The sequence below is a fragment of the Aspergillus vadensis genome (genome assembly GCF_003184925.1).
Source record: "Aspergillus vadensis CBS 113365 unplaced genomic scaffold BO88scaffold_49, whole genome shotgun sequence".
Classification (NCBI taxonomy): domain Eukaryota; kingdom Fungi; phylum Ascomycota; class Eurotiomycetes; order Eurotiales; family Aspergillaceae; genus Aspergillus; species Aspergillus vadensis.
Genome location: NW_020292087.1, coordinates 1 through 21,965, shown reverse-complemented (window position 1 = coordinate 21,965; position 21,965 = coordinate 1). Strand labels below are relative to the sequence as shown.

The 21,965-nt window shown below is 46.9% G+C and overlaps 9 protein-coding genes and 1 non-coding gene across 10 annotated transcripts; 5 read left to right on the top strand and 5 right to left on the bottom strand.

Moving 5' to 3' along the window:
- Positions 1–252: 252 nt before the first annotated feature.
- BO88DRAFT_399706 (uncharacterized protein) lies at positions 253–1,394 on the bottom strand. Its single transcript, XM_025705378.1, has one exon. The coding sequence runs from the start codon at positions 1,240–1,242 to the stop codon at positions 343–345; it is 900 nt and encodes a 299-aa protein (XP_025556983.1). The 5' UTR covers positions 1,243–1,394; the 3' UTR covers positions 253–342.
- An 881-nt stretch (positions 1,395–2,275) lies between these two features.
- Positions 2,276–2,665, bottom strand: BO88DRAFT_409432 (uncharacterized protein). Its single transcript, XM_025707958.1, has one exon. The coding sequence runs from the start codon at positions 2,594–2,596 to the stop codon at positions 2,417–2,419; it is 180 nt and encodes a 59-aa protein (XP_025556982.1). The 5' UTR covers positions 2,597–2,665; the 3' UTR covers positions 2,276–2,416.
- BO88DRAFT_409431 (exocyst subunit SEC10) lies at positions 2,306–5,490 on the bottom strand. The gene is made up of 2 exons (XM_025707957.1): positions 3,165–5,490; positions 2,306–3,112 (listed from the first exon to the last, which is right to left on the bottom strand). The coding sequence occupies exons 1-2, from the start codon at positions 5,343–5,345 to the stop codon at positions 2,606–2,608; spliced, it is 2,688 nt and encodes an 895-aa protein (XP_025556981.1). The 5' UTR covers positions 5,346–5,490; the 3' UTR covers positions 2,306–2,605.
- Positions 5,491–6,021: 531 nt separating this feature from the next.
- On the top strand, positions 6,022–7,717 carry BO88DRAFT_409430 (ditrans,polycis-polyprenyl diphosphate synthase). Its single transcript, XM_025707956.1, has 2 exons — positions 6,022–6,749; positions 6,850–7,717. The coding sequence occupies exons 1-2, from the start codon at positions 6,263–6,265 to the stop codon at positions 7,446–7,448; spliced, it is 1,086 nt and encodes a 361-aa protein (XP_025556980.1). The 5' UTR covers positions 6,022–6,262; the 3' UTR covers positions 7,449–7,717.
- A 42-nt stretch (positions 7,718–7,759) lies between these two features.
- BO88DRAFT_409429 (uncharacterized protein) lies at positions 7,760–9,037 on the bottom strand. The gene is made up of 2 exons (XM_025707955.1): positions 8,658–9,037; positions 7,760–8,575 (listed from the first exon to the last, which is right to left on the bottom strand). The coding sequence occupies exons 1-2, from the start codon at positions 8,834–8,836 to the stop codon at positions 7,951–7,953; spliced, it is 804 nt and encodes a 267-aa protein (XP_025556979.1). The 5' UTR covers positions 8,837–9,037; the 3' UTR covers positions 7,760–7,950.
- A 466-nt stretch (positions 9,038–9,503) lies between these two features.
- BO88DRAFT_t272 lies at positions 9,504–9,637 on the top strand. Its single transcript has one exon. It is a non-coding gene; the product is annotated as a tRNA-Glu (tRNA).
- Positions 9,638–10,595: 958 nt separating this feature from the next.
- Positions 10,596–13,379, top strand: BO88DRAFT_376817 (ELMO/CED-12 family protein). Its single transcript, XM_025704376.1, has 3 exons — positions 10,596–11,044; positions 11,146–12,511; positions 12,590–13,379. The coding sequence occupies exons 1-3, from the start codon at positions 10,781–10,783 to the stop codon at positions 13,051–13,053; spliced, it is 2,094 nt and encodes a 697-aa protein (XP_025556978.1). The 5' UTR covers positions 10,596–10,780; the 3' UTR covers positions 13,054–13,379.
- A 313-nt stretch (positions 13,380–13,692) lies between these two features.
- BO88DRAFT_447876 (putative cell cycle checkpoint protein Rad17) lies at positions 13,693–16,412 on the top strand (the record flags this gene model as incomplete). The annotated part of the gene is made up of 2 exons (XM_025710400.1): positions 13,693–14,499; positions 14,571–16,412. Exons 1-2 carry the CDS (start codon positions 14,008–14,010, stop codon positions 16,410–16,412), a joined length of 2,334 nt encoding a protein of 777 aa, XP_025556977.1. The 5' UTR covers positions 13,693–14,007.
- A 575-nt stretch (positions 16,413–16,987) lies between these two features.
- On the top strand, positions 16,988–18,570 carry BO88DRAFT_409424 (putative UPD-GlcNAc transporter (Mnn2-2)). The gene is made up of 4 exons (XM_025707954.1): positions 16,988–17,171; positions 17,225–17,250; positions 17,304–17,320; positions 17,383–18,570. The coding sequence occupies exons 1-4, from the start codon at positions 17,007–17,009 to the stop codon at positions 18,444–18,446; spliced, it is 1,272 nt and encodes a 423-aa protein (XP_025556976.1). The 5' UTR covers positions 16,988–17,006; the 3' UTR covers positions 18,447–18,570.
- Positions 18,557–21,582, bottom strand: BO88DRAFT_409423 (dynamin-related GTPase DNM1). Its single transcript, XM_025707953.1, has 4 exons — positions 21,503–21,582; positions 21,243–21,426; positions 19,186–21,177; positions 18,557–19,130 (listed from the first exon to the last, which is right to left on the bottom strand). The coding sequence occupies exons 2-4, from the start codon at positions 21,339–21,341 to the stop codon at positions 18,816–18,818; spliced, it is 2,406 nt and encodes an 801-aa protein (XP_025556975.1). The 5' UTR covers positions 21,342–21,426; positions 21,503–21,582; the 3' UTR covers positions 18,557–18,815.
- Between the last annotated feature and the right edge of the window lie 383 nt (positions 21,583–21,965).

Genomic DNA, 21,965 nt, shown 5'->3' with positions numbered 1-21,965 from the left:
AACCAATGTGGAGAAGAGATTGGCGGCCAGGCACAACAGTAATAGTATCTTAAACTATGCTTGTTGATATAGGCGAGCAGTACCTTGCATCATAGTAACCCGTGTAAGGGCCGTAGCAAACAATGTTTTAAAGCCTTAAGTCTATATATATGAAAGGATAGCCATACGCCAATGCTAATGGTACTCGCGAAAGGAGGCAGCAGTAGCTCACCAAGCAAACTGGATGAAACAAAACATATTATAGAGCACATTGAAAAGGGAAGTCTACAACAAATGAGCCATTGAAAGGGTAACGATATGGCATACTCATTCATAACATACATTTCATCTGCTGATTCAGCCCTATTTCCATACCCTAAGCTTGCACCATACATTTTTCATTTTGTGTCGTATATTTTCATCAGCATTGCGAGATTGTGGGTCTCCTTGTGCTGAAGATGACTCGGTAGACACCGGAGTAACCGGCGAATCGGCCTCCCAAGAGCTTGTTCGAAGATCAGGTCGTGTCAATGTCATCTTCAGTGTCATTTCGCGATTGTTCGGATCAAGCCGCTTGCCAATGCCCTTATCGGCTGAACAAGATTTTTGCGCATCACTCGGTGAGATATGCTTGTCTGAGATGGGATGCTCCAAGAGCCGAGGCGGCTGTACGGCGTCTGATATGGTAACATTGGTCTCTGTGCAAAGGCTTGCATTCTTAGCCACAGCTGGGTATACCTTTCTCCTACTACTCTGGGGCTTTGGGCTCTGCTTTAGCACACCGGGCAGCCCTGATGTCGTGCCCTCATCCGCAGGGGTCGGAAAGCCGAACTCGATGGCTTCGTCGAAATTATGCGGGGATGCTAGGTAGAGTCGTAGTCTGAGGCGCGCTTCTGGATCCTGGTAATGTTGAGCACCCGGATCAATGCTGCAGAAAGATGATGGGAGGTCTTGATTTCCTTGCGCTTGGCTCGATAGAGGACGGGATTTGGATTCCCGAGTAAGAAGGTTGGTTAAGAAGGACGACGTGACGGGAGACTGGCTAGAATGTCGGTGGTTCTTGTGCAAAGCAGCAAACGATGGTTGTCGTATAAGAGTGGCAGAATTCAAAGACAATGTCCTTCTGATGCAAGGTCTCTTCGGTTTTCGGTATGGCGTCTTCATTGGTGAGTTGACGGAGTAGGTGGGATCCTTGTCGAGGGCAAGATCAAGGTCATGCTCCTCACCAAACCACCGCAAGACATCACCAGGGAGTTTATCCATGTCGGCGTGGAACTACTCGTAGACGGAACGGTGAAAGATAAATACTGTACTCCAAAGGGGATGTTGCAGCTTCTTTATCATATGAGACTGACTGATCTTTGGCGTCTGAAATGGCCGAATGTCGACAAGATAGGCTTTATGATACAGGAGGCGGATTGGAAAGAGTGTCATCTCCCACGTGAACCTCTATGGGATTGAATGCATGTACACATGTGCTCCGAGTTTCCTTTAGAGTTATAATCTAGCCTCTATGGGCAACTAGTGTTGGTTAGGCTTGAATGCATCTATCAAGCGAACTAAAGAGGGTAAGCCCCTGAAAGCTAAAGTCAATAGTGAGGGTATCCTCGAGTCATTGCGACCTATACCGTGCAGCGGAAATAAGAATAAACCATAAAAAGAAAATAGAAAATAGAAAAACAACAACAAAAGAATGCAGACACTATTACATATGAGCCTACACTAAGCCCGCCGCTTTGTCAAGCTTCTGGTCGCGAACATCATCACGCCTCAGCTCAAGCGAGGGGTTGCATTTGATATAAGTAAGCTGAATCTTCTGGAATGGAAAGACGTTCAAGTTTACACAGCAGGTTCTCTGTAGAGGAAATAATGCGAAAAAGGCGGTGCTACGGTTACTGGACTTCGAAGGAAGAGTACTACCGGATGGGCCTTGTTACTCCGTAGAAGTACTGAATTAACTATCAAGGATGGCAGTATAAATTGTCTCCAATAGTATCGGAATAGCGCCGAAAATAGTAGGAATCCCTTAGCAGCTCAACGGGTTTACCCTGGTAATGTGCAACACCATCTACAGGGTAACTTCGGGTACATGGACTACCTTTTGCTAATCGCCAAGTGGGGCTCATGGGAAAAGTAGTGTATGTATACCGGAGGAATCTGTACTTAACTCTGATTACGGAGAAGCAAAGCTTAGGCTTCTGGAATTATCACGAAGAGTCTATCCGGCGGGGGGGGAATCAATTAATTGCTGTACAAGGACAAGATCAATAGGTTGGAGAATAAAAGGCTTGACGCCATTTATTCTACTAAATAAGTTATCTCCTCCTTCATCGCATTATTTAGTTCATCAACTAAAGTAGATTGTCAATCCTGCCACTAGCTGGCTAGCTTTCGGGCTAGTAAAGGGGTAAGTCGCCGGGCATGCCCGTCCCCCTTTTCAATTCCCTTTTAGGCCGGAAAAGAAAGAGAGGGGCTGGGGGAACAACAGGAGACGGAGAAAGAAAGGAAAGAATATTGGTACACTACATAGATTATTAGCCTTGGTTGGAGATATACTCCGTACGGAGTCTAACACGGTCAAGTCTTCATTATCCATAGTCATTGGCTGTGTCCACATTGTTCCCTATCACAGAATATTAAGAACACTCTGCAGCGCAGCTGTATTGGAATCTTCTCTGCGGGAAACATATGCCCTGACCTCCTGTACGCTAAGGCCTGTTTCCGTCTGGCCAGAACCCCCGAGGCTTCGCCCAGGGCTATTTCCAATATTATTTCCAGCGCTTCCACCCGTACCACTTCCAGTACCACCACGAATTCTTTCGCGTAAAGCTTCAGAGCCGATAACAAAGAGGTTGCCCACTTCCAGCAGTACGTCCAGCGTACCGCTCGGTCCTTTGACCTGTTCCTCAATGTCCCAGGACTTGAGAAGGTCCGTATATTGCGTCATATCCTTGGTAACCATAAGCCCGCCAGGCCCATTGACAACGAACCGTTTGAAATGATCCAGCAGGAGAGTGCGCGTTCCAATGGCAATTTCTGTCAGCAGCTGGCGAATATTGGAGCCACTGGGTGGTAAGGATGTCTTCACCACGTTATGCACACGAGTCAAGAATGTACAGATTGCAGCACAGGTCTAAGATAGATTAGCATGGCCTTCCAGGGGTTAAGTAGACCTCATGGCTTACAGGTGTTTGTAGCTTTTCCAACCAAGCCGTACTATCCCCCTCCTTGGGTCGGAAATCGTTCTTCTTTTGGCCAGACAGGAGTTTGCCAGCCCATGTTAGTGTGTTGTCAATGACCTTCTGCTCAAGTATGTTGATCTTCTCTTCTATGCGCATAGTGATGAGGCTTGTTTTCTTCTCCATCTCCCGCCGGATTGTAATACTACCCGCCGCAAGAGGGATGAGTAAAGTATTTATGCACATAACCATCAAGTTTGCAATACCAATAGCATTTCGAATGGCTGGCAAATATGCAAAATCTGGCTCTGCTCTCCCAGACTCTTGTGATGTTGCTGCTTCCAGTGCGGCATCTAGAGACACTTCAATGAACCCTTCTCCCATTGCTGAAAGAAGGAGAGTCAATAGTGCAAGCATATCCTTGGGTGTTTCACTATTAACGCTAAGCTCCAAGCCTCTGCCAACTGCTTCGGCAAGCCACTTAAGCATCCGCTTCGCAGAAGATATGCTTGGGATGCCGTCTTCTTCGGTCAGTTTGATATCAGTAGGTTTTGAGAGGTCGCTAGACTCTCTCAATCCTGCCACTTGGAGTAGCAATCTTCTCTGGGTTGGAGGAAATTCCGAAGACTCCAGGCGACTCAAATATGCGTCACGAGCCGAAGAAAGCATTTCAGTACCGGATTTGGAAAGGGATGCCATGAAAGTTGTTGCCGCCTTTTTTCTGCGTGCATGAAAAGTAGTGAACTTGAAAAGCAAGGACGTATAAAGTTCTTCCAGTGTCCTCTTCTCCCTCTCTATATATGACGACCCAACGAAATAAGGTACGAACAAGTCTTCTAGTTGCTGGTCAAGGACCAAAGCCGTTTGTGAAGAGATTGGATCCGGGTGTTCAGTCAGCCCATGGCTTTTCAGATCATCAACAAGGGCACTGATGTAACTTCGAGAGCTCTGTAAGGATCGTAGAAATGCTAGTGATGAAACGCTGTTTGCTTTTTCCAAGACCATTTCTAATCTTTGCTGAATAGACTGCTGAAACACGCGTTGCAAAAACTTCCCGAGGACCTGCTCATAGTACGGGAAGGCTCGCCGGATAATGGCTGATTCCTCTTGCACTACGACCTTGACTTCATCGATCAAAGACTGAAGGCTAGGTTCCACTTTCAGAGGTTCAGCATCGGGGTCTGCGAGCATCTCCCACGTCTCTAGATCGCCTCCTACTTCTTCTGTAACTAGCTGGCTTCGATCGATGAAGAATTGGTGCTGGTTGACGAATAAAGCAATGACGCTTGCACCACCGTTGAAATCCTGAAGTACAGTTGCGCAGTCCTTCATGCCTTCAAAATTTGCCTTGCGGTAGAAGTCGTCAAATTGCTTTAACAAATCATTCTCCAAAGTTTCAGAAAACTTCTCAATGATCTCACGAGTGTTCCGTCTAGTCCCATTCCCATTTCCATTTATGTTGTCGTCTGCAGATATGGCTCCGTTTCCGGTGAGCCCAGCGGTCCTTCCACTCGAATCGTTCCAGCTCTCGGTATCGAGTCTCTGACTTATTCGAAGCAGTTGCCGCGCGATCTGTGCCGATCGTACCTTAGCCTCACCAGTTCCGGAACGCCTGAGGTTCTCTAGAAGCGTTAGCTCGCCCCTGTTGCTCACACCATCCCAACACTCGAGCAAAAAGCGGGCATCAAGCGCCCGGCGTCTTTGGCGGTCTAATTCCTCTAACTTCTTTCCAGTCTCGACAGCCATATTTCCGGTGCCTCCGGCAAGCTCTACACCTGATAGCCCGGCACCATTGAGCGAGGTGTCAAGCTGCTGAAAAGACTCTATGGTCTGCTTTAGCTTCTTACCCAGCGTATTGAGATTCTGGGAATGCTGTGCCTCAGCCCTCCGAACTGCTGCAGAAAGTTCATTTTCTCTGATCTCTAGGTCGCCGGAGATTTCACCGAGGCGCCGCTGTGCGTGCTCAAGAGTCCTGATAAGTGGCTTCGGGTCAAACGGTTGGTTTCCGGTTGTGGGCGTGATTGTAGAACGACGATTCGAAATGGCGGAGTCCGACAGCGCCTCGATAAACTCCTTGACAATGAAGTCGCGACTTGAGAAGTCCTCAAGGGTGAAGCTGGGACCTGTTGGAAACACTGATCGAGATGCAGCGTTGAGTGGGGTAATCGAGGACGCATCGTCCGGCATCTTTATGACTAAAAGCCGAGTCTATCTGCATTGATATCAGCATGGATTGTTAGGCAATCCGGACTTCACAGTGAGCGTCAACCGATTCCCTTGATTGCGCCGTGAATGCGGAGAGGAGAGCAACGAGAATTACGGGGCAGCCCAGCTACGGAGTACTAGATAGGTGGTCCATTATCGGAAGGACGGGATAGATGGGTTTCTGGCCTAGCGGATTACATAACTGCATAGCTTCAAAAGCCACTGAACGAGGAACAAGCATTGCCACCTCACCAGTACTAACATCAATTTGTGAATGCCTTATATCTGCTTTTCCTCTAATTATTTGACAATTTTGGTAACTTCCTATCCCTAGTAATGGAATACAGTAGGACTATTAAGCACTCTGCTATGACTATCAGTGTTACCAACGAGGAAAGGTAGGAACATACTTCAAATGAACCCAGGGGATCTAGTAGATAGACATATATTCATCTGCACCTAGAAGTACTATTTTTCTCACACAGCAACCATGGTCCCGGTCCTTCTTATCAACTAATAGCCACCAATTCTAGGATGGGTGCTGGTACTGATATCACATGATTAGATATATATCTAGGTTGCTTACGGAGTAGGCTGGTGCATCGATACTAGCTCCGCCTATTTAGAAGTCATGTGCATGGATATCCCTACCTTTACATACGTTGTCCAAATATAAAGTAGTTCGCACCCCATCTAGTACACAGTTACCGATATTGTCCGGAGGAGCACTTGGGATTACCCAAGCTCGAATCCAATCCGGTCCTTAGGACCCACCACTACTACTGCCACCGCCGCTTGCACTCCCGGACTACTTTCTAATACCCATTCGAATTACATCTCCTCAACCATATTTAAACATCTGAGAGTAACCCTGCGCTAGCGCTCACAGATATTAAGACATGGTTACGCAGCGTGATAGAGAACTGTTTAGGGATGATATTCGCTCTCGAGGAACGAAGCTCAATGCTGCTGAGCGCGAGAATTTGTTAAGGCCCTATCTGCCAGACCCGTCTGATCTTCCACGCAGACCACAGCGGCGCAAGAAGGTTCCTCGAAAGACACCAATACGGACGTTTTTCAAGTCGCAGCTGCATCTACTCACATACACCGTTGTTCACATCATCTTTGGAATTTTTTCTCGTCTCATTCTGAGCTACCATGCTGTTGTGGATCGAATCTTCGCCATCGTCTATTACCACCACCGAACACCAGAGTTAATACGAAAGGACGTGAAAGGCTTGAAGCGCTTACCCGAACACCTGAGCGTCATCTTATCACTACGCAAAGAAGACGATGCCCTGGCAATTCTGATGGATGAAGTGGCGGAACTTTCAGCCTGGAGCGTGAGTTCTGGGATACCTGTCCTTAGTGTCTATGAGAAGACCGGTAAGTGATGCCTTCAGGCCCCTAAGACCTCTACGTATACGATAAGAAAGCAAAAAAGAGGAAGGCAAGGTTGGGGCTAACAACTTGTGCGTCTATATAGGTATCTTGAAGTCCTGCATCCCCGTCCTTCACCAAGCTATCACGAGCAAGTTGTCATCCTACTATGGGTCTCCGGCGCAGCAACCTACACTGCGGCTGTTTGCTCCCCACCACCCTATCTATAATACACAGGAAGATGTTCCGCCGTCTGACAGACACAATGTCAGTTCTCTCACAGTACTTCTCCTGTCTGCGACTGATGGCAGGGAGACGTTTGTTGACTTGACCAAGACCCTGGCGGAGATGTCCCAAAGTGGTAAATTGTCTCCAGAGGACATCACTATGGAATTGGTCGATGCAGAGATTAGTGAGATTACCACTCAGCCAACCCAACCGGCAGCACCTGTCAATCAAGGCAGCACAAGAATGGGCCTCAGCCGTAATGCCTCCCTAGTGAAGCCTGAGCCCGATCTTCTCCTTGTTTTTGGCCCGTTCTTGAAGTTGGATGGATATCCGCCTTGGCATATTCGCCTCACCGAAATGTACTGCACTGGCGGTAGGAACAGTGGGATAACGAATTCTGATGAGGCTGTTGAGTACCACGGGTTCCTCAGGGGCCTCTGGCACTACGCCGGCGCTCAGATGAGGTTCGGCCGTTAATGGCAATTATCTTACTTGTGACTGTCCACAGCGACCCCTATTATATACTGGAGTCTTTTCCATGATCTATTAATTGAAAGAAAGCAAGCAGGCACCAGCCTCAGTATACCTATAATGAACAATTGTATTATACGTCCCCGGGAATAAGATTCGTGGGGTGTGAGAATTGAATAGACATGGCAATCACTAGTAGTGTCCCTATGAGGTGCAGCGTTGGCTAGAGGACATGCAACCTGTCTTTTGGTGTGCTTCGTCGGTGTACATCTGCCCCATCAAACATTGCCATTGTAAGTACTAGGAAGTATGGGGATGCCTCATGATATAAGTCATTATTACTTAGTCTGCTAAGTTGGGTATCAAAATTTCTCTCTTCTATAATTACACATTAGTGGTTCGGACAGAGTGTCTTTCGAGAAAAACCTCAAAAAGTCCGCCAACGGATATCAGACCACTGTCTCACGTTATCCATGCAGGGTCTGTCCCAAGGCCGCATGAAGCTCTCCTAGTCTAGATGAAGAGCTTGCCATTGGGATTGGAGGCCTCGTACACATTCAAGGCATCTTATTACTTCTTTTCCCGATTCGGTGACACCTTCGACCGCACAGGCAGAGCAAACTTTTCGTGCCCGATCTGTCTGCCATTCGTCATCGTCCGGCCTTTCCTGACAGCCGCTTGTAGGGGTCTTGAGTAACCCACTGCAGTCTACAGAGTCACAATGTCGTAAACAAATGTAGCAGCTTCTCCCACCACAAAGATCACAGTCTGCATAGGCGTCAACATACTCTCGAGTGGTCGGTCTCCGATGGCAGATATGACATGGGCGGAGACAGGACGCAGATGCGAATAGTGTTTGCGGTTGCTGATATGGGGTCGGCGGAATTGTTTTAGGAGACACCGGCGGGGAGCTGGTGCCAGAAATGCAAATGTCTTGCGACGAATCAGACTGTAGCATGTGAGAGATACCATCTGTAAACGGTGGCTTATGGTAAGCAGGTGGCTGCTGGAAGACTCGTCGTTTCCTGTGGAGACATCGCTGGCGCGTGAAGACCCCAGCGCTGTCGCCTAAGCATGCTGTATTGTCTAAGCAGAATTGCGGGCTCGTATCATGAAGGGCCGATGAGGCAAGCCTAATTAATCAATGATATGAGTTAGCCACTTCCTCTGGTTGCATTCAGCGATACTGGCCGCTTCATTGGCTAGATTACAAACCTGTTTGATAGAGCTGGAGGAATATCTGCCAAAGCTGTTTCTCTTTTTCGCTTTCTTATGTTTTGGGCCGTGATAGAGGCATCGCATTGAACGATTGGGAGGTGTGGCATGGGATCATAAACTGTCGTCGCTGTACAATATTCGAACTTATTTGTCGGCGGAGGAAGATAGAATGTCATGAAGCAGGAAAGGAAAGTGGTCACAACATTAAGAATAAAACATCAATGCATGCAAGCTGTTATGATGCACGAGAAAAAGCAGCCACCACAAGGTAAAGGGCGAGGGTGGCCTTCGATGAATGAAATAGCAAGGACGCTTGATAGTTTATCTCACTTAAATCTGGTGAAACATTCCATGTGGTTCTGAAGGATCGAGGTGCGTGGCAATTGTTGCTATTCCCCACTTGAATAAACAGCCTTGTGAGTAACAATGGATCGAAGCCAGTAAGGGTGGCCTAGAGCGGGACTAGAAATTGCTGCTACTAAAATATAATTAGTTTTCAAATTCTATTTGTAGCAAGACCAATCTTACTCATACGTCCTAATTGTACTCCAAAAGGTGCTGCACACTAGCCTACGGCGACTGAGAAGTGATTGCTGTAACATGAAAACCTCATCATGCAACAATTATGTACTAGAAGGGTGTCCTGCGCAATGCTTTTTTGCCTAAGAAAGTAGCCCTGCGATACAGATGAGTATATCTAGCCAAGCGACAGATCACTAGTGATATAGCAATACTACTACGTCCATATGACATGGCGGAACGGCCAAATGCCGAGCACGAATCGTGCTTACATTTGCCCAACTAGAATATTTAACATTATTTGGGACATGCTGTGTATAGCCGGTCTCGGTGGCGCAATTGGTAAGCGTGATCCCAGACAATTTTCACTCCGATGGAGTAAATTACTAACACCTTGAAAAGGTTAGCGCGTACGACTGTTAATCGTGAGGTTGAGAGTTCGATCCTCTCCCGGGACGTCTTTTTTTTTCGACTTCTTTTATGAACTCTACATCAAGATGTAGAGTTAGTTCCCTTCTACTTTATTATATTATATATAAGTGCTCGCTCGCATCGAAACTATGATGGCACTGAAAGTCTCCTTACTCTCCGCCTGTATATAGTAGTAGACCTATGTATTCCAACAGATGGAAGCAAAAGTATCTATCTACTTAATTTACTCTATATCAAGTCGAGTGTCTTTCAAAGCTCTAGATGTCTAGGCGGGAACGCCTGAAAGATATACAATGAAGCGTAATTACGAGTTAGAGCGTACTCCGTAGAATAGACCCAGTCCAATCTAGCTGACTGGTCTATACACAGTCCAGTTGCCCAATGCTTAGGTTGTTACCCCTGCAGATCTTAGCCTGCCATATCATCCTGCATGAAACACCAATTTGTAAGTGTTGAACATCGTTGTAATTTCAGGCCCCTCACGTATAAATGAACCAATGAATCTATCAAATAGTTTGAATGTTCCTCCTGTCAAATAGCCGACATTTCCCGATGACCAACCCCTCCATGATGACTGGGAAACCAGCGTACTCAATTATCGGCGTGGGATGGCAAGGAGATGCCAAGGTTATTTTCGGGCTCCTTTTAGACATCCGCTCGAATATGTGACGCATTATGTCCCCTGATTGCATGTTACAGCTAAATACAAGGTCATGTAATAATGATCATTTCGCCAAAGCTCCTTGGTCGGCACCCAATTCACTTGACGGAGTAGACGACAGCAATTAGGCCTTCACTCCCGGCCCCTGGCTCCCGATACGCAGATACACAAGTAGTCAAGTTTAAATTATATCGCAGGTCAGCTACGTACCCTGGAGTCCATTAATGGGTCGAACTTGCCCGGTTTCGATCTAGTTCCAAGTGCGGAGTTCCGTTATTGGATCTCTTGGCAACCCACCCTCCCTTATTCTCTTTGCAACCGGTAGAAGGTGCTGATTCCCTTGAGCCTCGTTCCCTGAAGTCCTTACAGGGCCATGCTACTCGGAATCTACAGCTTGTATGAAAATTGGTCAGAGAACGGGTACGGCTACTGATTGGCATACCCTCGCTTTGACAATTGCCCGTGCTCTATTGCGACCGGAGGGGCCACATTACTACTACTTCCCATCATGGAAACCAGCATCTCTGAGTTGGTTGAGAGGCTAGGAAGTGACGAAGATGCGGTGCGCAAAATGGCAGTTTTTAAACTCCAGGGGAGCATTGGAGATCCCTCGTTTGCCGATAATTTCATCGCAGAAGGTGGACTCACTAGGTTACGCTACTTGACTCTGCATGCAAGTGGTAACACCTTGGCATATAGCCTGACAAGCTTCGCCAGAATACTAGAAGTTGACAAAGGCTGGGATCTAGTAGACCAAGACATGGTTGAAAGAGTAGGTAACATGAACAAGCTCTCCGTCTTTTTTAAAACATACTCCCGCAAACCACCTTATATAGTAACATACTGATATATCGTACCGTCTTTTCTTTCCAGGTTGTTGAACTCATAGTGACTCACCCATTGGTTAACATCCTAAGGGGTGCAATGTCTATATTAGTTTCCATAGTGTCACATCCTTACTCAGGTAATCACTTATCACAAGATGGAAACTTTGGCTTTCGTGCATTGAAGCCCGCAATTGCCATTTATCCGCAGTTCCTGGAAATGCTTGTCAATAGACTTTCGTCTGCAGACCATGCCCTTTGCGCAAATGCACTTCAGTTGATTAATTCGCTCATGCGCGACTCTATCACGAATGAGGCAGATACGGAGTGGCCAAAGTTTATTCAGAAGCTGCAAGATCTCGGTGTGATTAGAGCAGTCTACTCCCTCATGCAAGGTACTGCACTGCAGGATCACGTGCACCCATTAATCGAATTTCAGTCTCTTACCAAAGTTCTTCTGAGGAAATGGAGAGAGATATCCTTGGATCTGGAGAGACCAGAGCACAGGAGAGCCTTGAAAGGGATCTATTTGGCTAGCTCACATGAGCGGAGCCAAGAAAAGGGCATCGAGAATGGTGATGAGATAAAACAGTCTAAGAAACACAGTTCTGAGAAGTGGAGGCGTCTTGGTTTCGAGACGGAGAGTCCTTCGATGCAGTTTGAGGATACCGGGTTCTTGGGTATGATGGATTTGGCAGACTATGTCAGGAATCATCAAGATGAGTTCCAAAAAATGCTCCTGGAGCAGTCCACGAAGCCTCCTCAGCAGCGATGTCCCATTGCCCGAGCCTCACTGTCAGTCACTTCGATCTTATACCAGCATTTTGAGGTGGACAAATCGGAGATGGACGATTCCAAGGGCTATCTTCTACTTGAATCTCGCTCTAACCTTGACAAGTTGTTCGAGCCTCTGCTGTTGCATTGGACCAGATTGCATGTAGCAGGATTACATGCTTTCTTTCGTCTATGGAAGGCTACCGGAGCGGAAGTCGAAGACTACGGAAAGATCGTTGAGCTTGTCCGAATTCTGATCGAGTCCGTTGTTGGTGGTGCACCTCGGACAAAGGATGTGCAAGAAGTGGAAGAAGAGTTGACCAACTTCGAGTATGGTCGGCTCCGCGAATTGCAAATGGAGTTGCTGGGGCTCACGTATGAAGATGCCTGGGGCCAACACCTGCAGCAGATGCGCGAAGAATTGTATCACGAAGCACTTCAATTTGTTAAAGAACAGAGAATCCGCTGTCTGTTGCACGGCGCATGGTTCCTCAACGAGGGCTCTGATAGCTCAGATGTGGGAACCGAGCAACGCTCGTGGAAATATGCTCAACTTTCGCACAACAGGAGGTTCTTACACTTTGGTGATTTCAATTCCATTCTTGAGAGGTGTCCAGAGCTCGACACTTTACCCGAGAAGAGTAAGTTTGCTTCGTTGATGTCGATGCGTGGTCTGTTCTATTCTGGATTCAAAGACTGACTGCGCTTTACTACTTCAGTCGACCTCTCATCGGTATCTTCAGTGGTCTCTAATGTCTCTGCTTCATCCAACGATCAGTCAGCGGAGCCTGCAAAGGACATGTCTCATGCTGTATCTTATACTAAGATTACCGTGCACGGCTACTCGCAGCCTGTACACGGGACTGGGGACATCCAGAAAAGTAATGGACATCGTCGAACCTCGAGCAGATCAGTGCAAGGTGAATCTGCGCTTTTGAGTTTCTGTCCACAATCAACCAGTGTCGCATCTGAATGGCTTGATGGTTTACTCATGCTTCTCAACCAGCAGCCTATAACTGCAGAGACAAACAAGCTTATAAGTTTGGTCAGCGATTACGGGCTCAAGATCCGTTTGTTGAATGTCCGCTTTGACGATGTGGCCTTTGCGGGTGAAGCGCCCCAAGTTCCCACGCGAGATGGCCTTGATGACAATTACTACTATGACGTCTTTGGTGGCTCATAATAGCGAGCTCCTTTTTGACACTGGCACTGTTATAACATAACAAATACTTGCGAGACATCTCCATCCATGTGGAGGGTGTCTTGAGTGACGATAATGTGGATGTACAGGGGCTACCGACTCGGTTGGAATGTTTACGAGTACTCTTCGGCGAAATCAGCTGCTAGAACACTGCATCTTATATACTCGAACTAATATGCTCTGTAGATAGGGAATATGTGGTATTTTTTTTTTCTTTCTTTTCTCCCTTTGTCCATGAGCTTTTTCCCATCGTCCATTGCGATTGTCTTGTGTAATTCTCAGTTTAATCTCTAATACCTGCAACTGAGTTACTGCAAGAACAGCGACATATAAGCCCCGCTCAAAAATTCCGCCGGGCTCAATGTGGCCATGAGCGGGGGAAGTCATACAGTGCAATGGTCATCTAGTTTGGGTTAACTTCTCTAATCTGTGGCGCTAAATAAGCACATGCCAGACTACAAAGGGACACAGACGCGTCCGCGTCCAGACACTGGCCCACCAAGTCATACCAGATAAAGGCTAATGCGGCGGGCGAGAGGCTCGTGCGCGCAGAAAGTGCAGTACCTAAGCTCTGTGTAGGCGGTAACGAGTAGCAGGACTTCGATTCCGCATTGCGATATTCCACCTATATCATACAGCTTCCTTGTTCATACTTCTATATCAGCCTCTAGCCAGACATATAAATGTCATAATTGGATCTTGCTTAGTGACTTATCAGCTTTCTCGCATCCATCATATCAAATGGTCATGAATTGCTTGTCCCATCGCGAAAAGTCAGCGAAATTAGCTAGACTTTCGTTCAATCGGGAGGCCCAGGATTCAGATTAAAGTGTTGCTTACCTACCCTTCTCGATTGTACGGTGCATCACAGCCAGTTCCCAGTCTCATTATTGGCTCCGGACTATTTACCTTGCAGACCGCGAATAAACAAGAAAAATGAAACGCAAGCATTCGTTGGATGCTGCAACGACGAATAATTCCCTACATAGCTTCTATGGCCCCGCAAACCCCAAACAGCAATTGCCTACGCGAGAAATTGGTGATAGGCAAGATCTAGGATCTACAGATGGGAAAGAAAGCAGCAACGATATAATTGAAGATGATTATGATTCGTTTGATGAGATATTCACGCGCCACATCACCTTCGATACTGATACTCTGGCGGACGGTTGGACAACTCCCTCGGACCAAAATGATTCAAATAAAACTTCCAAACCTAGACAACGATCTGCTGGAATGGCCAATCGGTTTCTCATTTCCACCGAGCAGCCTAAATCTAGATCGAGTTCTTTACAACCCGCTCATAGAACCTTGCCATGGGCGCAGCAGTTTGCTCCATCCAGTATAGAAGAATTGGCGGTTCACCACAAGAAGGTTTCTGATGTGAAAAACTGGTTAATCAATGCATTTGCCAGAAGGCAGCGACAGGTAAGCTACTGGCCTTTCTCTCCTCTCACTTTGTTCTTTGTCCTTTCCATTCGTGCTTTTTTCTTTATCAGTTCAAGGAAGAATTGTCTAGCACTATGCTTCGCTACATTGACTCCCTTCTAACAAAAGACAAGCTACTTGTCCTTCGAGGTCCTGCAGGAAGCGGTAAGACGGCTACAGTTTCATTGCTATCAGCTGTGTTGAATTTCGACATTCTCGAATGGAAAAACCCTTCTTCATCAGAGTCTGCCACCAAAGCACATGTATCAATTGCTTCCCGTTTTGAGGAGTTCCTGGAACGTGGGAACGAGTTTAAAGGACTCGACCTAGATGAGGTGACTAGCTCACCCGGACCTGGAGACAATGGCAATAATGCGGATGCTTCGCGACAGCGCATAATTCTCATAGAGGAGTTTCCAACACTTACAGGTTCTGCGTCTGGCCTAACACCGTTCAGACTAGCTCTTCTGCGGTATCTTGACAGAACATCACAACAGAACATTGATTATGAAACTGATGTGCAACGAAACTCCCCGATTGTCTTGATCGTGTCAGAGACACTTCTTAACTCACGATCTTTTCCTTCAGATAGCCTGACAGTCCATCGGTTGCTAGGACCAGTACTCTACACTCACCCAAAAACGAACATCCTTGATTTTAATAGCATAGCCCCGACTTTTATGTACAAGGCTTTGCATCTCGTTTTAGAAAAGGAGGCTCGGCTTTCCAAACGTGAGAGATTTCCGGGCCCTGCCATACTCCATAATATCTCTACTATCGGGGACATTCGAAGTGCAATCTCGTCCTTGGAATTTCTTTGCATGAATTCTGGAGGGTTCAAGAAGTCCCCACCCCCCAAAACCAAGAATTCGAAAGGATCTAGCATGCCTCTTACGGCCGTTGAAAGGGAGACATTGGATTTAGTTACACAGAGAGAAGCGAGTCTTGGGCTATTTCACGCAATTGGCAAGGTTATGTATAACAAACGTGTCGATACCGGTTCAACTGAAGGCGCCCAAGTTGTGTTGCCCCCAGACTACTTAAGCCACCATAAGCGGCCACAATTATCCCAAGTGTGTGTCAACGAACTTGTGGATGAAGCCGGAACTGACAATCAAACCTTTATCTGCGCTCTTCACGAGAATTATGTTCCGTCATGCAATGGTTTATCTTTTACAGACTACCTGGATGGTTGCATAGGTGCATTATCCGACAGTGATATGCTGTCTTTCGACACAAGGGGACGAAGCAGGCTCGGATTGGCTGGTGTTAGTAGATACAACTCCGGGTCAGACTCATTGCGCCAGGAAGACCTCAGTTATCAGGTTGCTACTCGAGGTATATTGTTCGCTCTTCCAAGCCCTGTGAAGAGATCTACATGGTCCAATAACGGCTCGAGCAATACAAGAAGCGCAAACAAAATGCTTTTCCCGGCTTCGTTGCGGTTGCTTCGAGATATGGAAGAGATACAAGATCTCATAGATGTATGGTCTACTAAACTATTGGACCCATCAAACTCGAGCTTTAAACCTGAGGAGGCCACTAGCACAAGTGACAGCCGCAGTAAACCAACTGTAGCTGTTACCATGATGTCACGCAGTGATCTCATCCTTCACCAACTGCCGTATCTGGCTCTAATAGCTGGCGACATGGAGCCATCCCAAGGACTCCATAAGCTTGTCAACCTCAGCGGGACTGAGAATCAAAGTAATGCTAATGACTTTGATTTGCTTGACAACACTGTTGAATTACCTGCAGTCACATCTACGGCTCAGTGGAAGGGTCCTCCTACAGGAAGCCCGCCCCAAATCAGTCGTCGATACCACAGCAATGCTTTTGGGCCCCGGTTGCCGCCGTCTTTGGAAGAGGAGAAGCTGTTTTTGGCTGATGATGATATTATAGATGACTACTGATATTATCATATGTTAATTTGGACATAGACTTCCAATATATTCTTTTGCGATAATGAAATTCTAACGACCCAATAGCCTAGTCGTATGAAGCCAATGGTAGTGTAGGGGACTGATTTTCTGGGATGCTTGCTCCCATGAGAGGAGAAACAGGAACGGAACGTCCTGTAGATCATAGTAGATGGTTATTGCTTGATTGATTGACTGCTAGTGGCGGATAGCAGCATGCCTGGTCGGTCGGCAGCATCTAGAATGTTAGCGGTCACTTTCTCCGAAATATGCACGCTATACCACTTACAGTAAAGTAATACCTACAGGTTTTAGGTAACCTGAGAACACGTATAACATAATCACATCTCGACCAGAGCCCAGTCTCACGTCACTCTCGTTCCAATTCTGCCTTATCCTTGTCTCATTTCTGGCCTCAAAACTGTTCTCTTGTCTGCTACCGAACACGGCCAGCAAATGTCCGCTCGAAAGGATACGGTTCATAACCGTAACCCCGTTTCGACACAGACCGAGAGTAAACCGGGTGCTGACTACAAGCTTGAAACTACTTTAACTTCAGGTAATGGGATAAACAATGTGGATTCTGAAATGGTCCCGAAGCAGGCAAAAAGGAATAATGAGGTTATGGGCCCTACAGGTGCCACTTCTGGGCACTTAACAAGTGTAATAAGTGCTACCACTCATACTGTACTGCCTCAATGGACAAATATAATCTTGATGTTCTCCTTGATCTTTGGTGGCTGTTGCGCCAATGTGAGTATGTGCCCAGGGTATGGCTACGTTCCGCTACTGACGCCAGATGGTAGGTTTTTGCACTCGAAGCAATCATCAAGTAAGTACCTTCCGCAATTCGTGGGGTTTTGAGCGACACTGACTTTTGTCCAGAGACCAGCCAAGCTCTGGTATTTAGTCTCCATCAACCATCCATTCCCATCCCAGGTTTTTTCTAACGTCTTCGCTCAAGGTCCTCTGATAACGTTTGCTCAATTCCTTCTGACTGCAGTCTTGACGGTTCCTGGCTTTCTCTCTGTGTCAGCGGGACCTCATTCACTATATCTTAGCCCGCGTGCCATTCCACTAAGATCATGGCTAGTCTACACAGCGTTTTTCGTTACAGTCAATCTTCTCAACAACTGGGCCTTTGCCTATAGGATCTCAGTTCCGTTGCACATTATCTTAAGATCTGGGGGCCCAGTAGCGTCTATGATCATCGGCTACTTGTTCAATGCAAAGAGATATTCGCGAGGGCAAATACTCGCGGTTCTAATGCTTACTTTGGGTGTTGTCACCGCTGCTTTAGCAGATGCCAAGGCCAAAGGCCAATCTATGAATGTTGAGAGCACTTCTGCAACCACGACATTGGTTGGGTTCACCATCCTTGCTCTAGCTATGATACTCTCGGCTTTCCAGGGGATATATGCGGACAGGCTCTACGCAAAGTACGGCCGAGACCACTGGAAAGAAGCTCTGTTCTACTCTCACACCCTATCACTACCGCTGTTTTTACCTGCTTATGCACAACTTGTGAGCCAGTGGCGAATGCTTTTCTCGACATCTTCCCTAACTTCTGGGCCTGAGATTTTGGGCATGACTGGAACGGGTACTCCGAGCCATGTATCATCTGCCGCTCTTGAAGGCATCAGTTCCTCGGAAGAGTCGTGCGAGGGATGGCGTTTTGCGTCAATGCCCGCCGGTATATCAGGGCAGATTCCGATTCTGAAGGATATTTTCCAATTGCACTCAATATCCACGTGTGTCCCAACACGTGTAGTCTACCTTCTGATTAATGCGCTGACGCAGTACTTGTGCATACGAGGAGTCCATCGCCTCTCCGCAAAGTCATCCTCTTTAACTGTCACCGTTGTTCTTAATGTTCGGAAGCTTGTTTCTCTTCTCCTCTCCATCTATCTGTTCGGGAATGCCCTTTCTCCAGGTGTGCTTATGGGCGCATTGTTTGTTTTCATAGGCGGCGCGTTATATGGCATTGAGGGTACGCGCCCCAAGGTGAAACCTGCTAAAAACGATTAAAGCAGTCATGTTTCGCTAGGATTATCTTCCACGTCATTTTTACGTCCGGGAAGGTCTTCCAGACATAAAAAATAGACATGTGCATATATATACATTGGAATGCATATTACCGCGTAAACCTGACATCTATTAGCTCATTAATAGACAGCACCTAGTTTCCTTTGATTGGCTACTCGCCACAACTGCTTCTCTAATGTTCCGCATGATGTAACTGTGGATTACCGCAGGTGATGATAATATGTCAGACTATAAATACAAAAAATTTGCAACATCACTCGAACCCCGGGATTTCAAAAGGCCAGAAGCTGGACATTGTCTTGGCTGATAGCGCAAGCTGATACTCCCCAGTTTGTTCTTTCACCGATAATGTTACAGAACCTCTCCGACAATCTTCGCTGCCTCCTTGTAGGTATCCAGCAATCTCTCGCACTTCTCCCTCTCCGCCTTAATGCCATCATCCTCGTAGAGTAGCTCTGCAAATAAATCTTCCTTATAAAGTTCGCTCACGAGTCTATTTTGCACAACATCCTTGCTGTGGTTGACAAGGAGATGCATGATAGCCTTAGGAACTTGATCTGCGATGGTTTCTCGGACAATGTTGAAGTAAGAAGATATGAGTCGACTAATCAGCTCGGTCTCTAACAGTTCACGGTCGGAGAGGACAGCTTCGGGGTCGTCCTTCGGCTACAATGATGATCAGCACATGTCTTTCGTTCAATATAGGGTACGATAATCTTACGGCAGCTCCGACATCACCGGTAAATTCCATAGGAGGTGGGAACTCATCAGCTGACATAATAGGGGAACGTATATCAGTCCGGCGAGTGCTGTGACTTATGCTCGCTTCATTGACATTGTTGTATGGACGGGTCTGACCCGACAGCTGAGGCAATGAGCTGGTAGGTTGCGCGCCGTCCTTACCGAAGAAGTAGTTAAGGAACGAATCACGAGTTGTATTGGCTGTCCCAAAAGCCGTTTGATAATTTGCATGAGCTCCATTCAAGGTTGCGGTCACGCCACCTTCTTGTCCTTTGCCAAAATGAGGGGACATGCTTCTGGTATTTCTCGGGGGTTGACTCCTGATGGGAATATTCTGCGTCTTAGAATCTGCATGCTGTTCGTCCTCATCCTCAGGGGATGCTGGCGGGTTCCCATTCACCGCTCCAAGTTCTTTCAATCGTCTCTTCTCGCGCTTTTTCCGGTCATCTGCTAGCGCTGCCCGTCTCTCCTGTTCTTGCCTGTTCTGCATGACAGACGACATAGCCGCTGCTGCACCGAGGAAGTTAGGATGGTTTGTATTGATATACGCCCTCTGTATGGAAATGAGCGATTCAACATATGCTGAGCACGGTCCCAAACGCTCACGAAGAAGGTCAGACACCACCTCTATCAGTTTCGCTTGAAGCCGTGGAAAGCGAAGCAACTCCTGAGAGCCGCACGTGTGACAAATCTTTATGAGCTCCTCATAGACCAATTCAACACACCTTTGGCTAGGAGCTTCTAGCATTTTTATTTGAGGTTTGACAAGCAGGTCAAAAGCGAGCTCCGGAACAAATAGGCTCGGACGTGGACCAGTCGAGTTCCGGATAGCAGTTCTAATATCAGTAACAGTTAAATTGTGGGTAGGATCGATTGTTTCGAGAGAGTTGCCGAAAACGGAGTTGAAGATATAATATATCCTCGCCCCTCCACAGAGTTCCTTGGTTGATATTTCGGAGGACGTTCCATCAATGGAAGATATGAAAGACGAAGCGAAGCGCGTCATAAGCTGTAGAATAAGGGAACCACGATGTTCCTTTCCGCTGAACTGTTTATTGCCGTAGCTTGCCAGTTCTTGCTGAGTTTGACCCATTAGGGTGTTAAGACGCGCTTTGATGTCGGGCAGCCGATCCCGGATATGGGACATTAAGGTGGTATTCAGGGTTTTCGCAAGAAACTGCGTACCGCAGCGGTTCGCCATATTCCTATAGGCTGGATGATGTCGGAAGAAATCGACTTCGGCGTGCAATGCGTCAGACAGTGACTTCCCAGCTTGAATGTCTTGTTGTGATCGATTAACAACTCCAATGAATCCGAGCTTCAAAGGATAGACCCGTCCAGAGAGAATGTCCATGGCGTTCGTGCCATGATCCATGAGGTCCAGTTTCGTCAAAACTCCAATTGTCCGTCGACCCATGGCGTCTACTTGACGAGCAAGCTTCAAAGCTTCAGAGTTCACAAGATCAACATTAGCAGGCGAAACAGCTAAGATGATACTGTTCGGCTTCGCAATGTATTCAAGTATTAGAGCCCGTGTTTGCTTTTCAATGTCGGACGGTTGGTCCCCGATAGGCACTTTCGTCAACCCCGGCAAGTCAACCATGGTAAGATTGAGTACGTGCGGTGAAAATATCTTGAGGTTGATGGGCTGTCTGTTAATTCCTTTGTTGCTTCCAGCTATCCTTGCGGTCTCCGCTTCAATTTCTTGCTTAACCAAGGCAAAGTCATCGAATTTGCGGCCAGGAAGATGGTGAAATTCTGCCCACTCATACTGTCCCGCCACACTTGCTGCTGTATGGGGTATATGAACCTCATCGCTTTCGGGCTTGTCGTGGCGTTCGCTGGGAATATTTATGAGTTGGAGGATCAACGGGCGCCTCGTGACTATACCGCTTCCTCGTGGTAAGAAGTCTCTGCCAACAATGTTCTCGAGTACCGACGATTTGCCAGATGACTGAGAACCCACAACAACCTGCACAGATTATTAGCACCATAGCGTTGGCGGGCCCTTGCCTGGTGAATATTGGAGGAACTTACAATCTGCGGCAAGTCAAGGGAGTCATTTCCGATCGTATTAAAGACAAGATCTTGAAGCTTGTTCACAGTTACAAGCAAGTCTTCGCTAAGAGCTGTCATCGTTATAACAGTGCCTAGTGATACAGGCCCCAATGTCTTTATCACACGTGGATGATCTTCTTGTCAATAATGGGAAAAATAATAACTGAGAAGTATAATTTCATGTTAGGTGCTGTATGCTGACAATATCTCTTCCGACATTCGCAAAAAACGGGGCTAACCTTTCTTTCAATGCTTCAAATATCGAAGAAGAAATAACGAAGTATGCAACCCGGGCAGTGCCCTTTATCCTTTTCTGTAGTACTACCCTCAGTGGTTCATTCCGCCGGATTTCATGTGCAGTAGAGTTAGATCAGGATGTCATGTGATTATTACTAATGAGAAGTGGCACCGCTTTCTGCATTCTGATTCGTTCGAGTTAAAAGACTGTCCATCGGCTTTCTGGGCATCTATTCAGAGTCACGGTACGTACTGCTATGCACCCATGTTGTTTTGAACTTCAGCCACTTCTTGCTTCGGTGAAGTCTTGCATAAACCAACAACACCATTCTTCTCGATCTAGAAATATTTGACTCCGCTGAACAAACAGTACAACACACGAAACTATACACTGAGGATTGATAACAAGTGCATACTAAGTACATTTACAAAGCACCAAAGGCAGGAAACAAGCCAACCCCCCCC

Excerpts from the sequence above, each read along its gene's own strand:
- BO88DRAFT_409432 (XM_025707958.1), bottom strand. The coding sequence starts at position 2,596 with ATGTGGACACAGCCAATGACTATGGATAATGAAGACTTGACCGTGTTA.
- BO88DRAFT_376817 (XM_025704376.1), top strand. The coding sequence starts at position 10,781 with ATGGAAACCAGCATCTCTGAGTTGGTTGAGAGGCTAGGAAGTGACGAA. Across the intron at positions 11,045-11,145 it reads ACCAAGACATGGTTGAAAGA|GTTGTTGAACTCATAGTGAC; the intron begins GTAGGTAACATG and ends TTTTCTTTCCAG. Across the intron at positions 12,512-12,589 it reads CGACACTTTACCCGAGAAGA|TCGACCTCTCATCGGTATCT; the intron begins GTAAGTTTGCTT and ends TTACTACTTCAG.
- BO88DRAFT_409429 (XM_025707955.1), bottom strand. The coding sequence starts at position 8,836 with ATGACATTCTATCTTCCTCCGCCGACAAATAAGTTCGAATATTGTACA. Across the intron at positions 8,576-8,657 it reads CCTCCAGCTCTATCAAACAG|GCTTGCCTCATCGGCCCTTC; the intron begins GTTTGTAATCTA and ends TTGATTAATTAG.
- BO88DRAFT_409431 (XM_025707957.1), bottom strand. The coding sequence starts at position 5,345 with ATGCCGGACGATGCGTCCTCGATTACCCCACTCAACGCTGCATCTCGA. Across the intron at positions 3,113-3,164 it reads TGGAAAAGCTACAAACACCT|ACCTGTGCTGCAATCTGTAC; the intron begins GTAAGCCATGAG and ends AATCTATCTTAG.
- BO88DRAFT_409430 (XM_025707956.1), top strand. The coding sequence starts at position 6,263 with ATGGTTACGCAGCGTGATAGAGAACTGTTTAGGGATGATATTCGCTCT. Across the intron at positions 6,750-6,849 it reads TAGTGTCTATGAGAAGACCG|GTATCTTGAAGTCCTGCATC; the intron begins GTAAGTGATGCC and ends GCGTCTATATAG.
- BO88DRAFT_409424 (XM_025707954.1), top strand. The coding sequence starts at position 17,007 with ATGGTCCCGAAGCAGGCAAAAAGGAATAATGAGGTTATGGGCCCTACA. Across the intron at positions 17,172-17,224 it reads TTGGTGGCTGTTGCGCCAAT|GTTTTTGCACTCGAAGCAAT; the intron begins GTGAGTATGTGC and ends GCCAGATGGTAG.
- BO88DRAFT_399706 (XM_025705378.1), bottom strand. The coding sequence starts at position 1,242 with ATGGATAAACTCCCTGGTGATGTCTTGCGGTGGTTTGGTGAGGAGCAT.
- BO88DRAFT_409423 (XM_025707953.1), bottom strand. The coding sequence starts at position 21,341 with ATGACAGCTCTTAGCGAAGACTTGCTTGTAACTGTGAACAAGCTTCAA. Across the intron at positions 21,178-21,242 it reads CCCTTGACTTGCCGCAGATT|GTTGTTGTGGGTTCTCAGTC; the intron begins GTAAGTTCCTCC and ends TAATCTGTGCAG. Across the intron at positions 19,131-19,185 it reads CCGGTGATGTCGGAGCTGCC|CCGAAGGACGACCCCGAAGC; the intron begins GTAAGATTATCG and ends TCATCATTGTAG.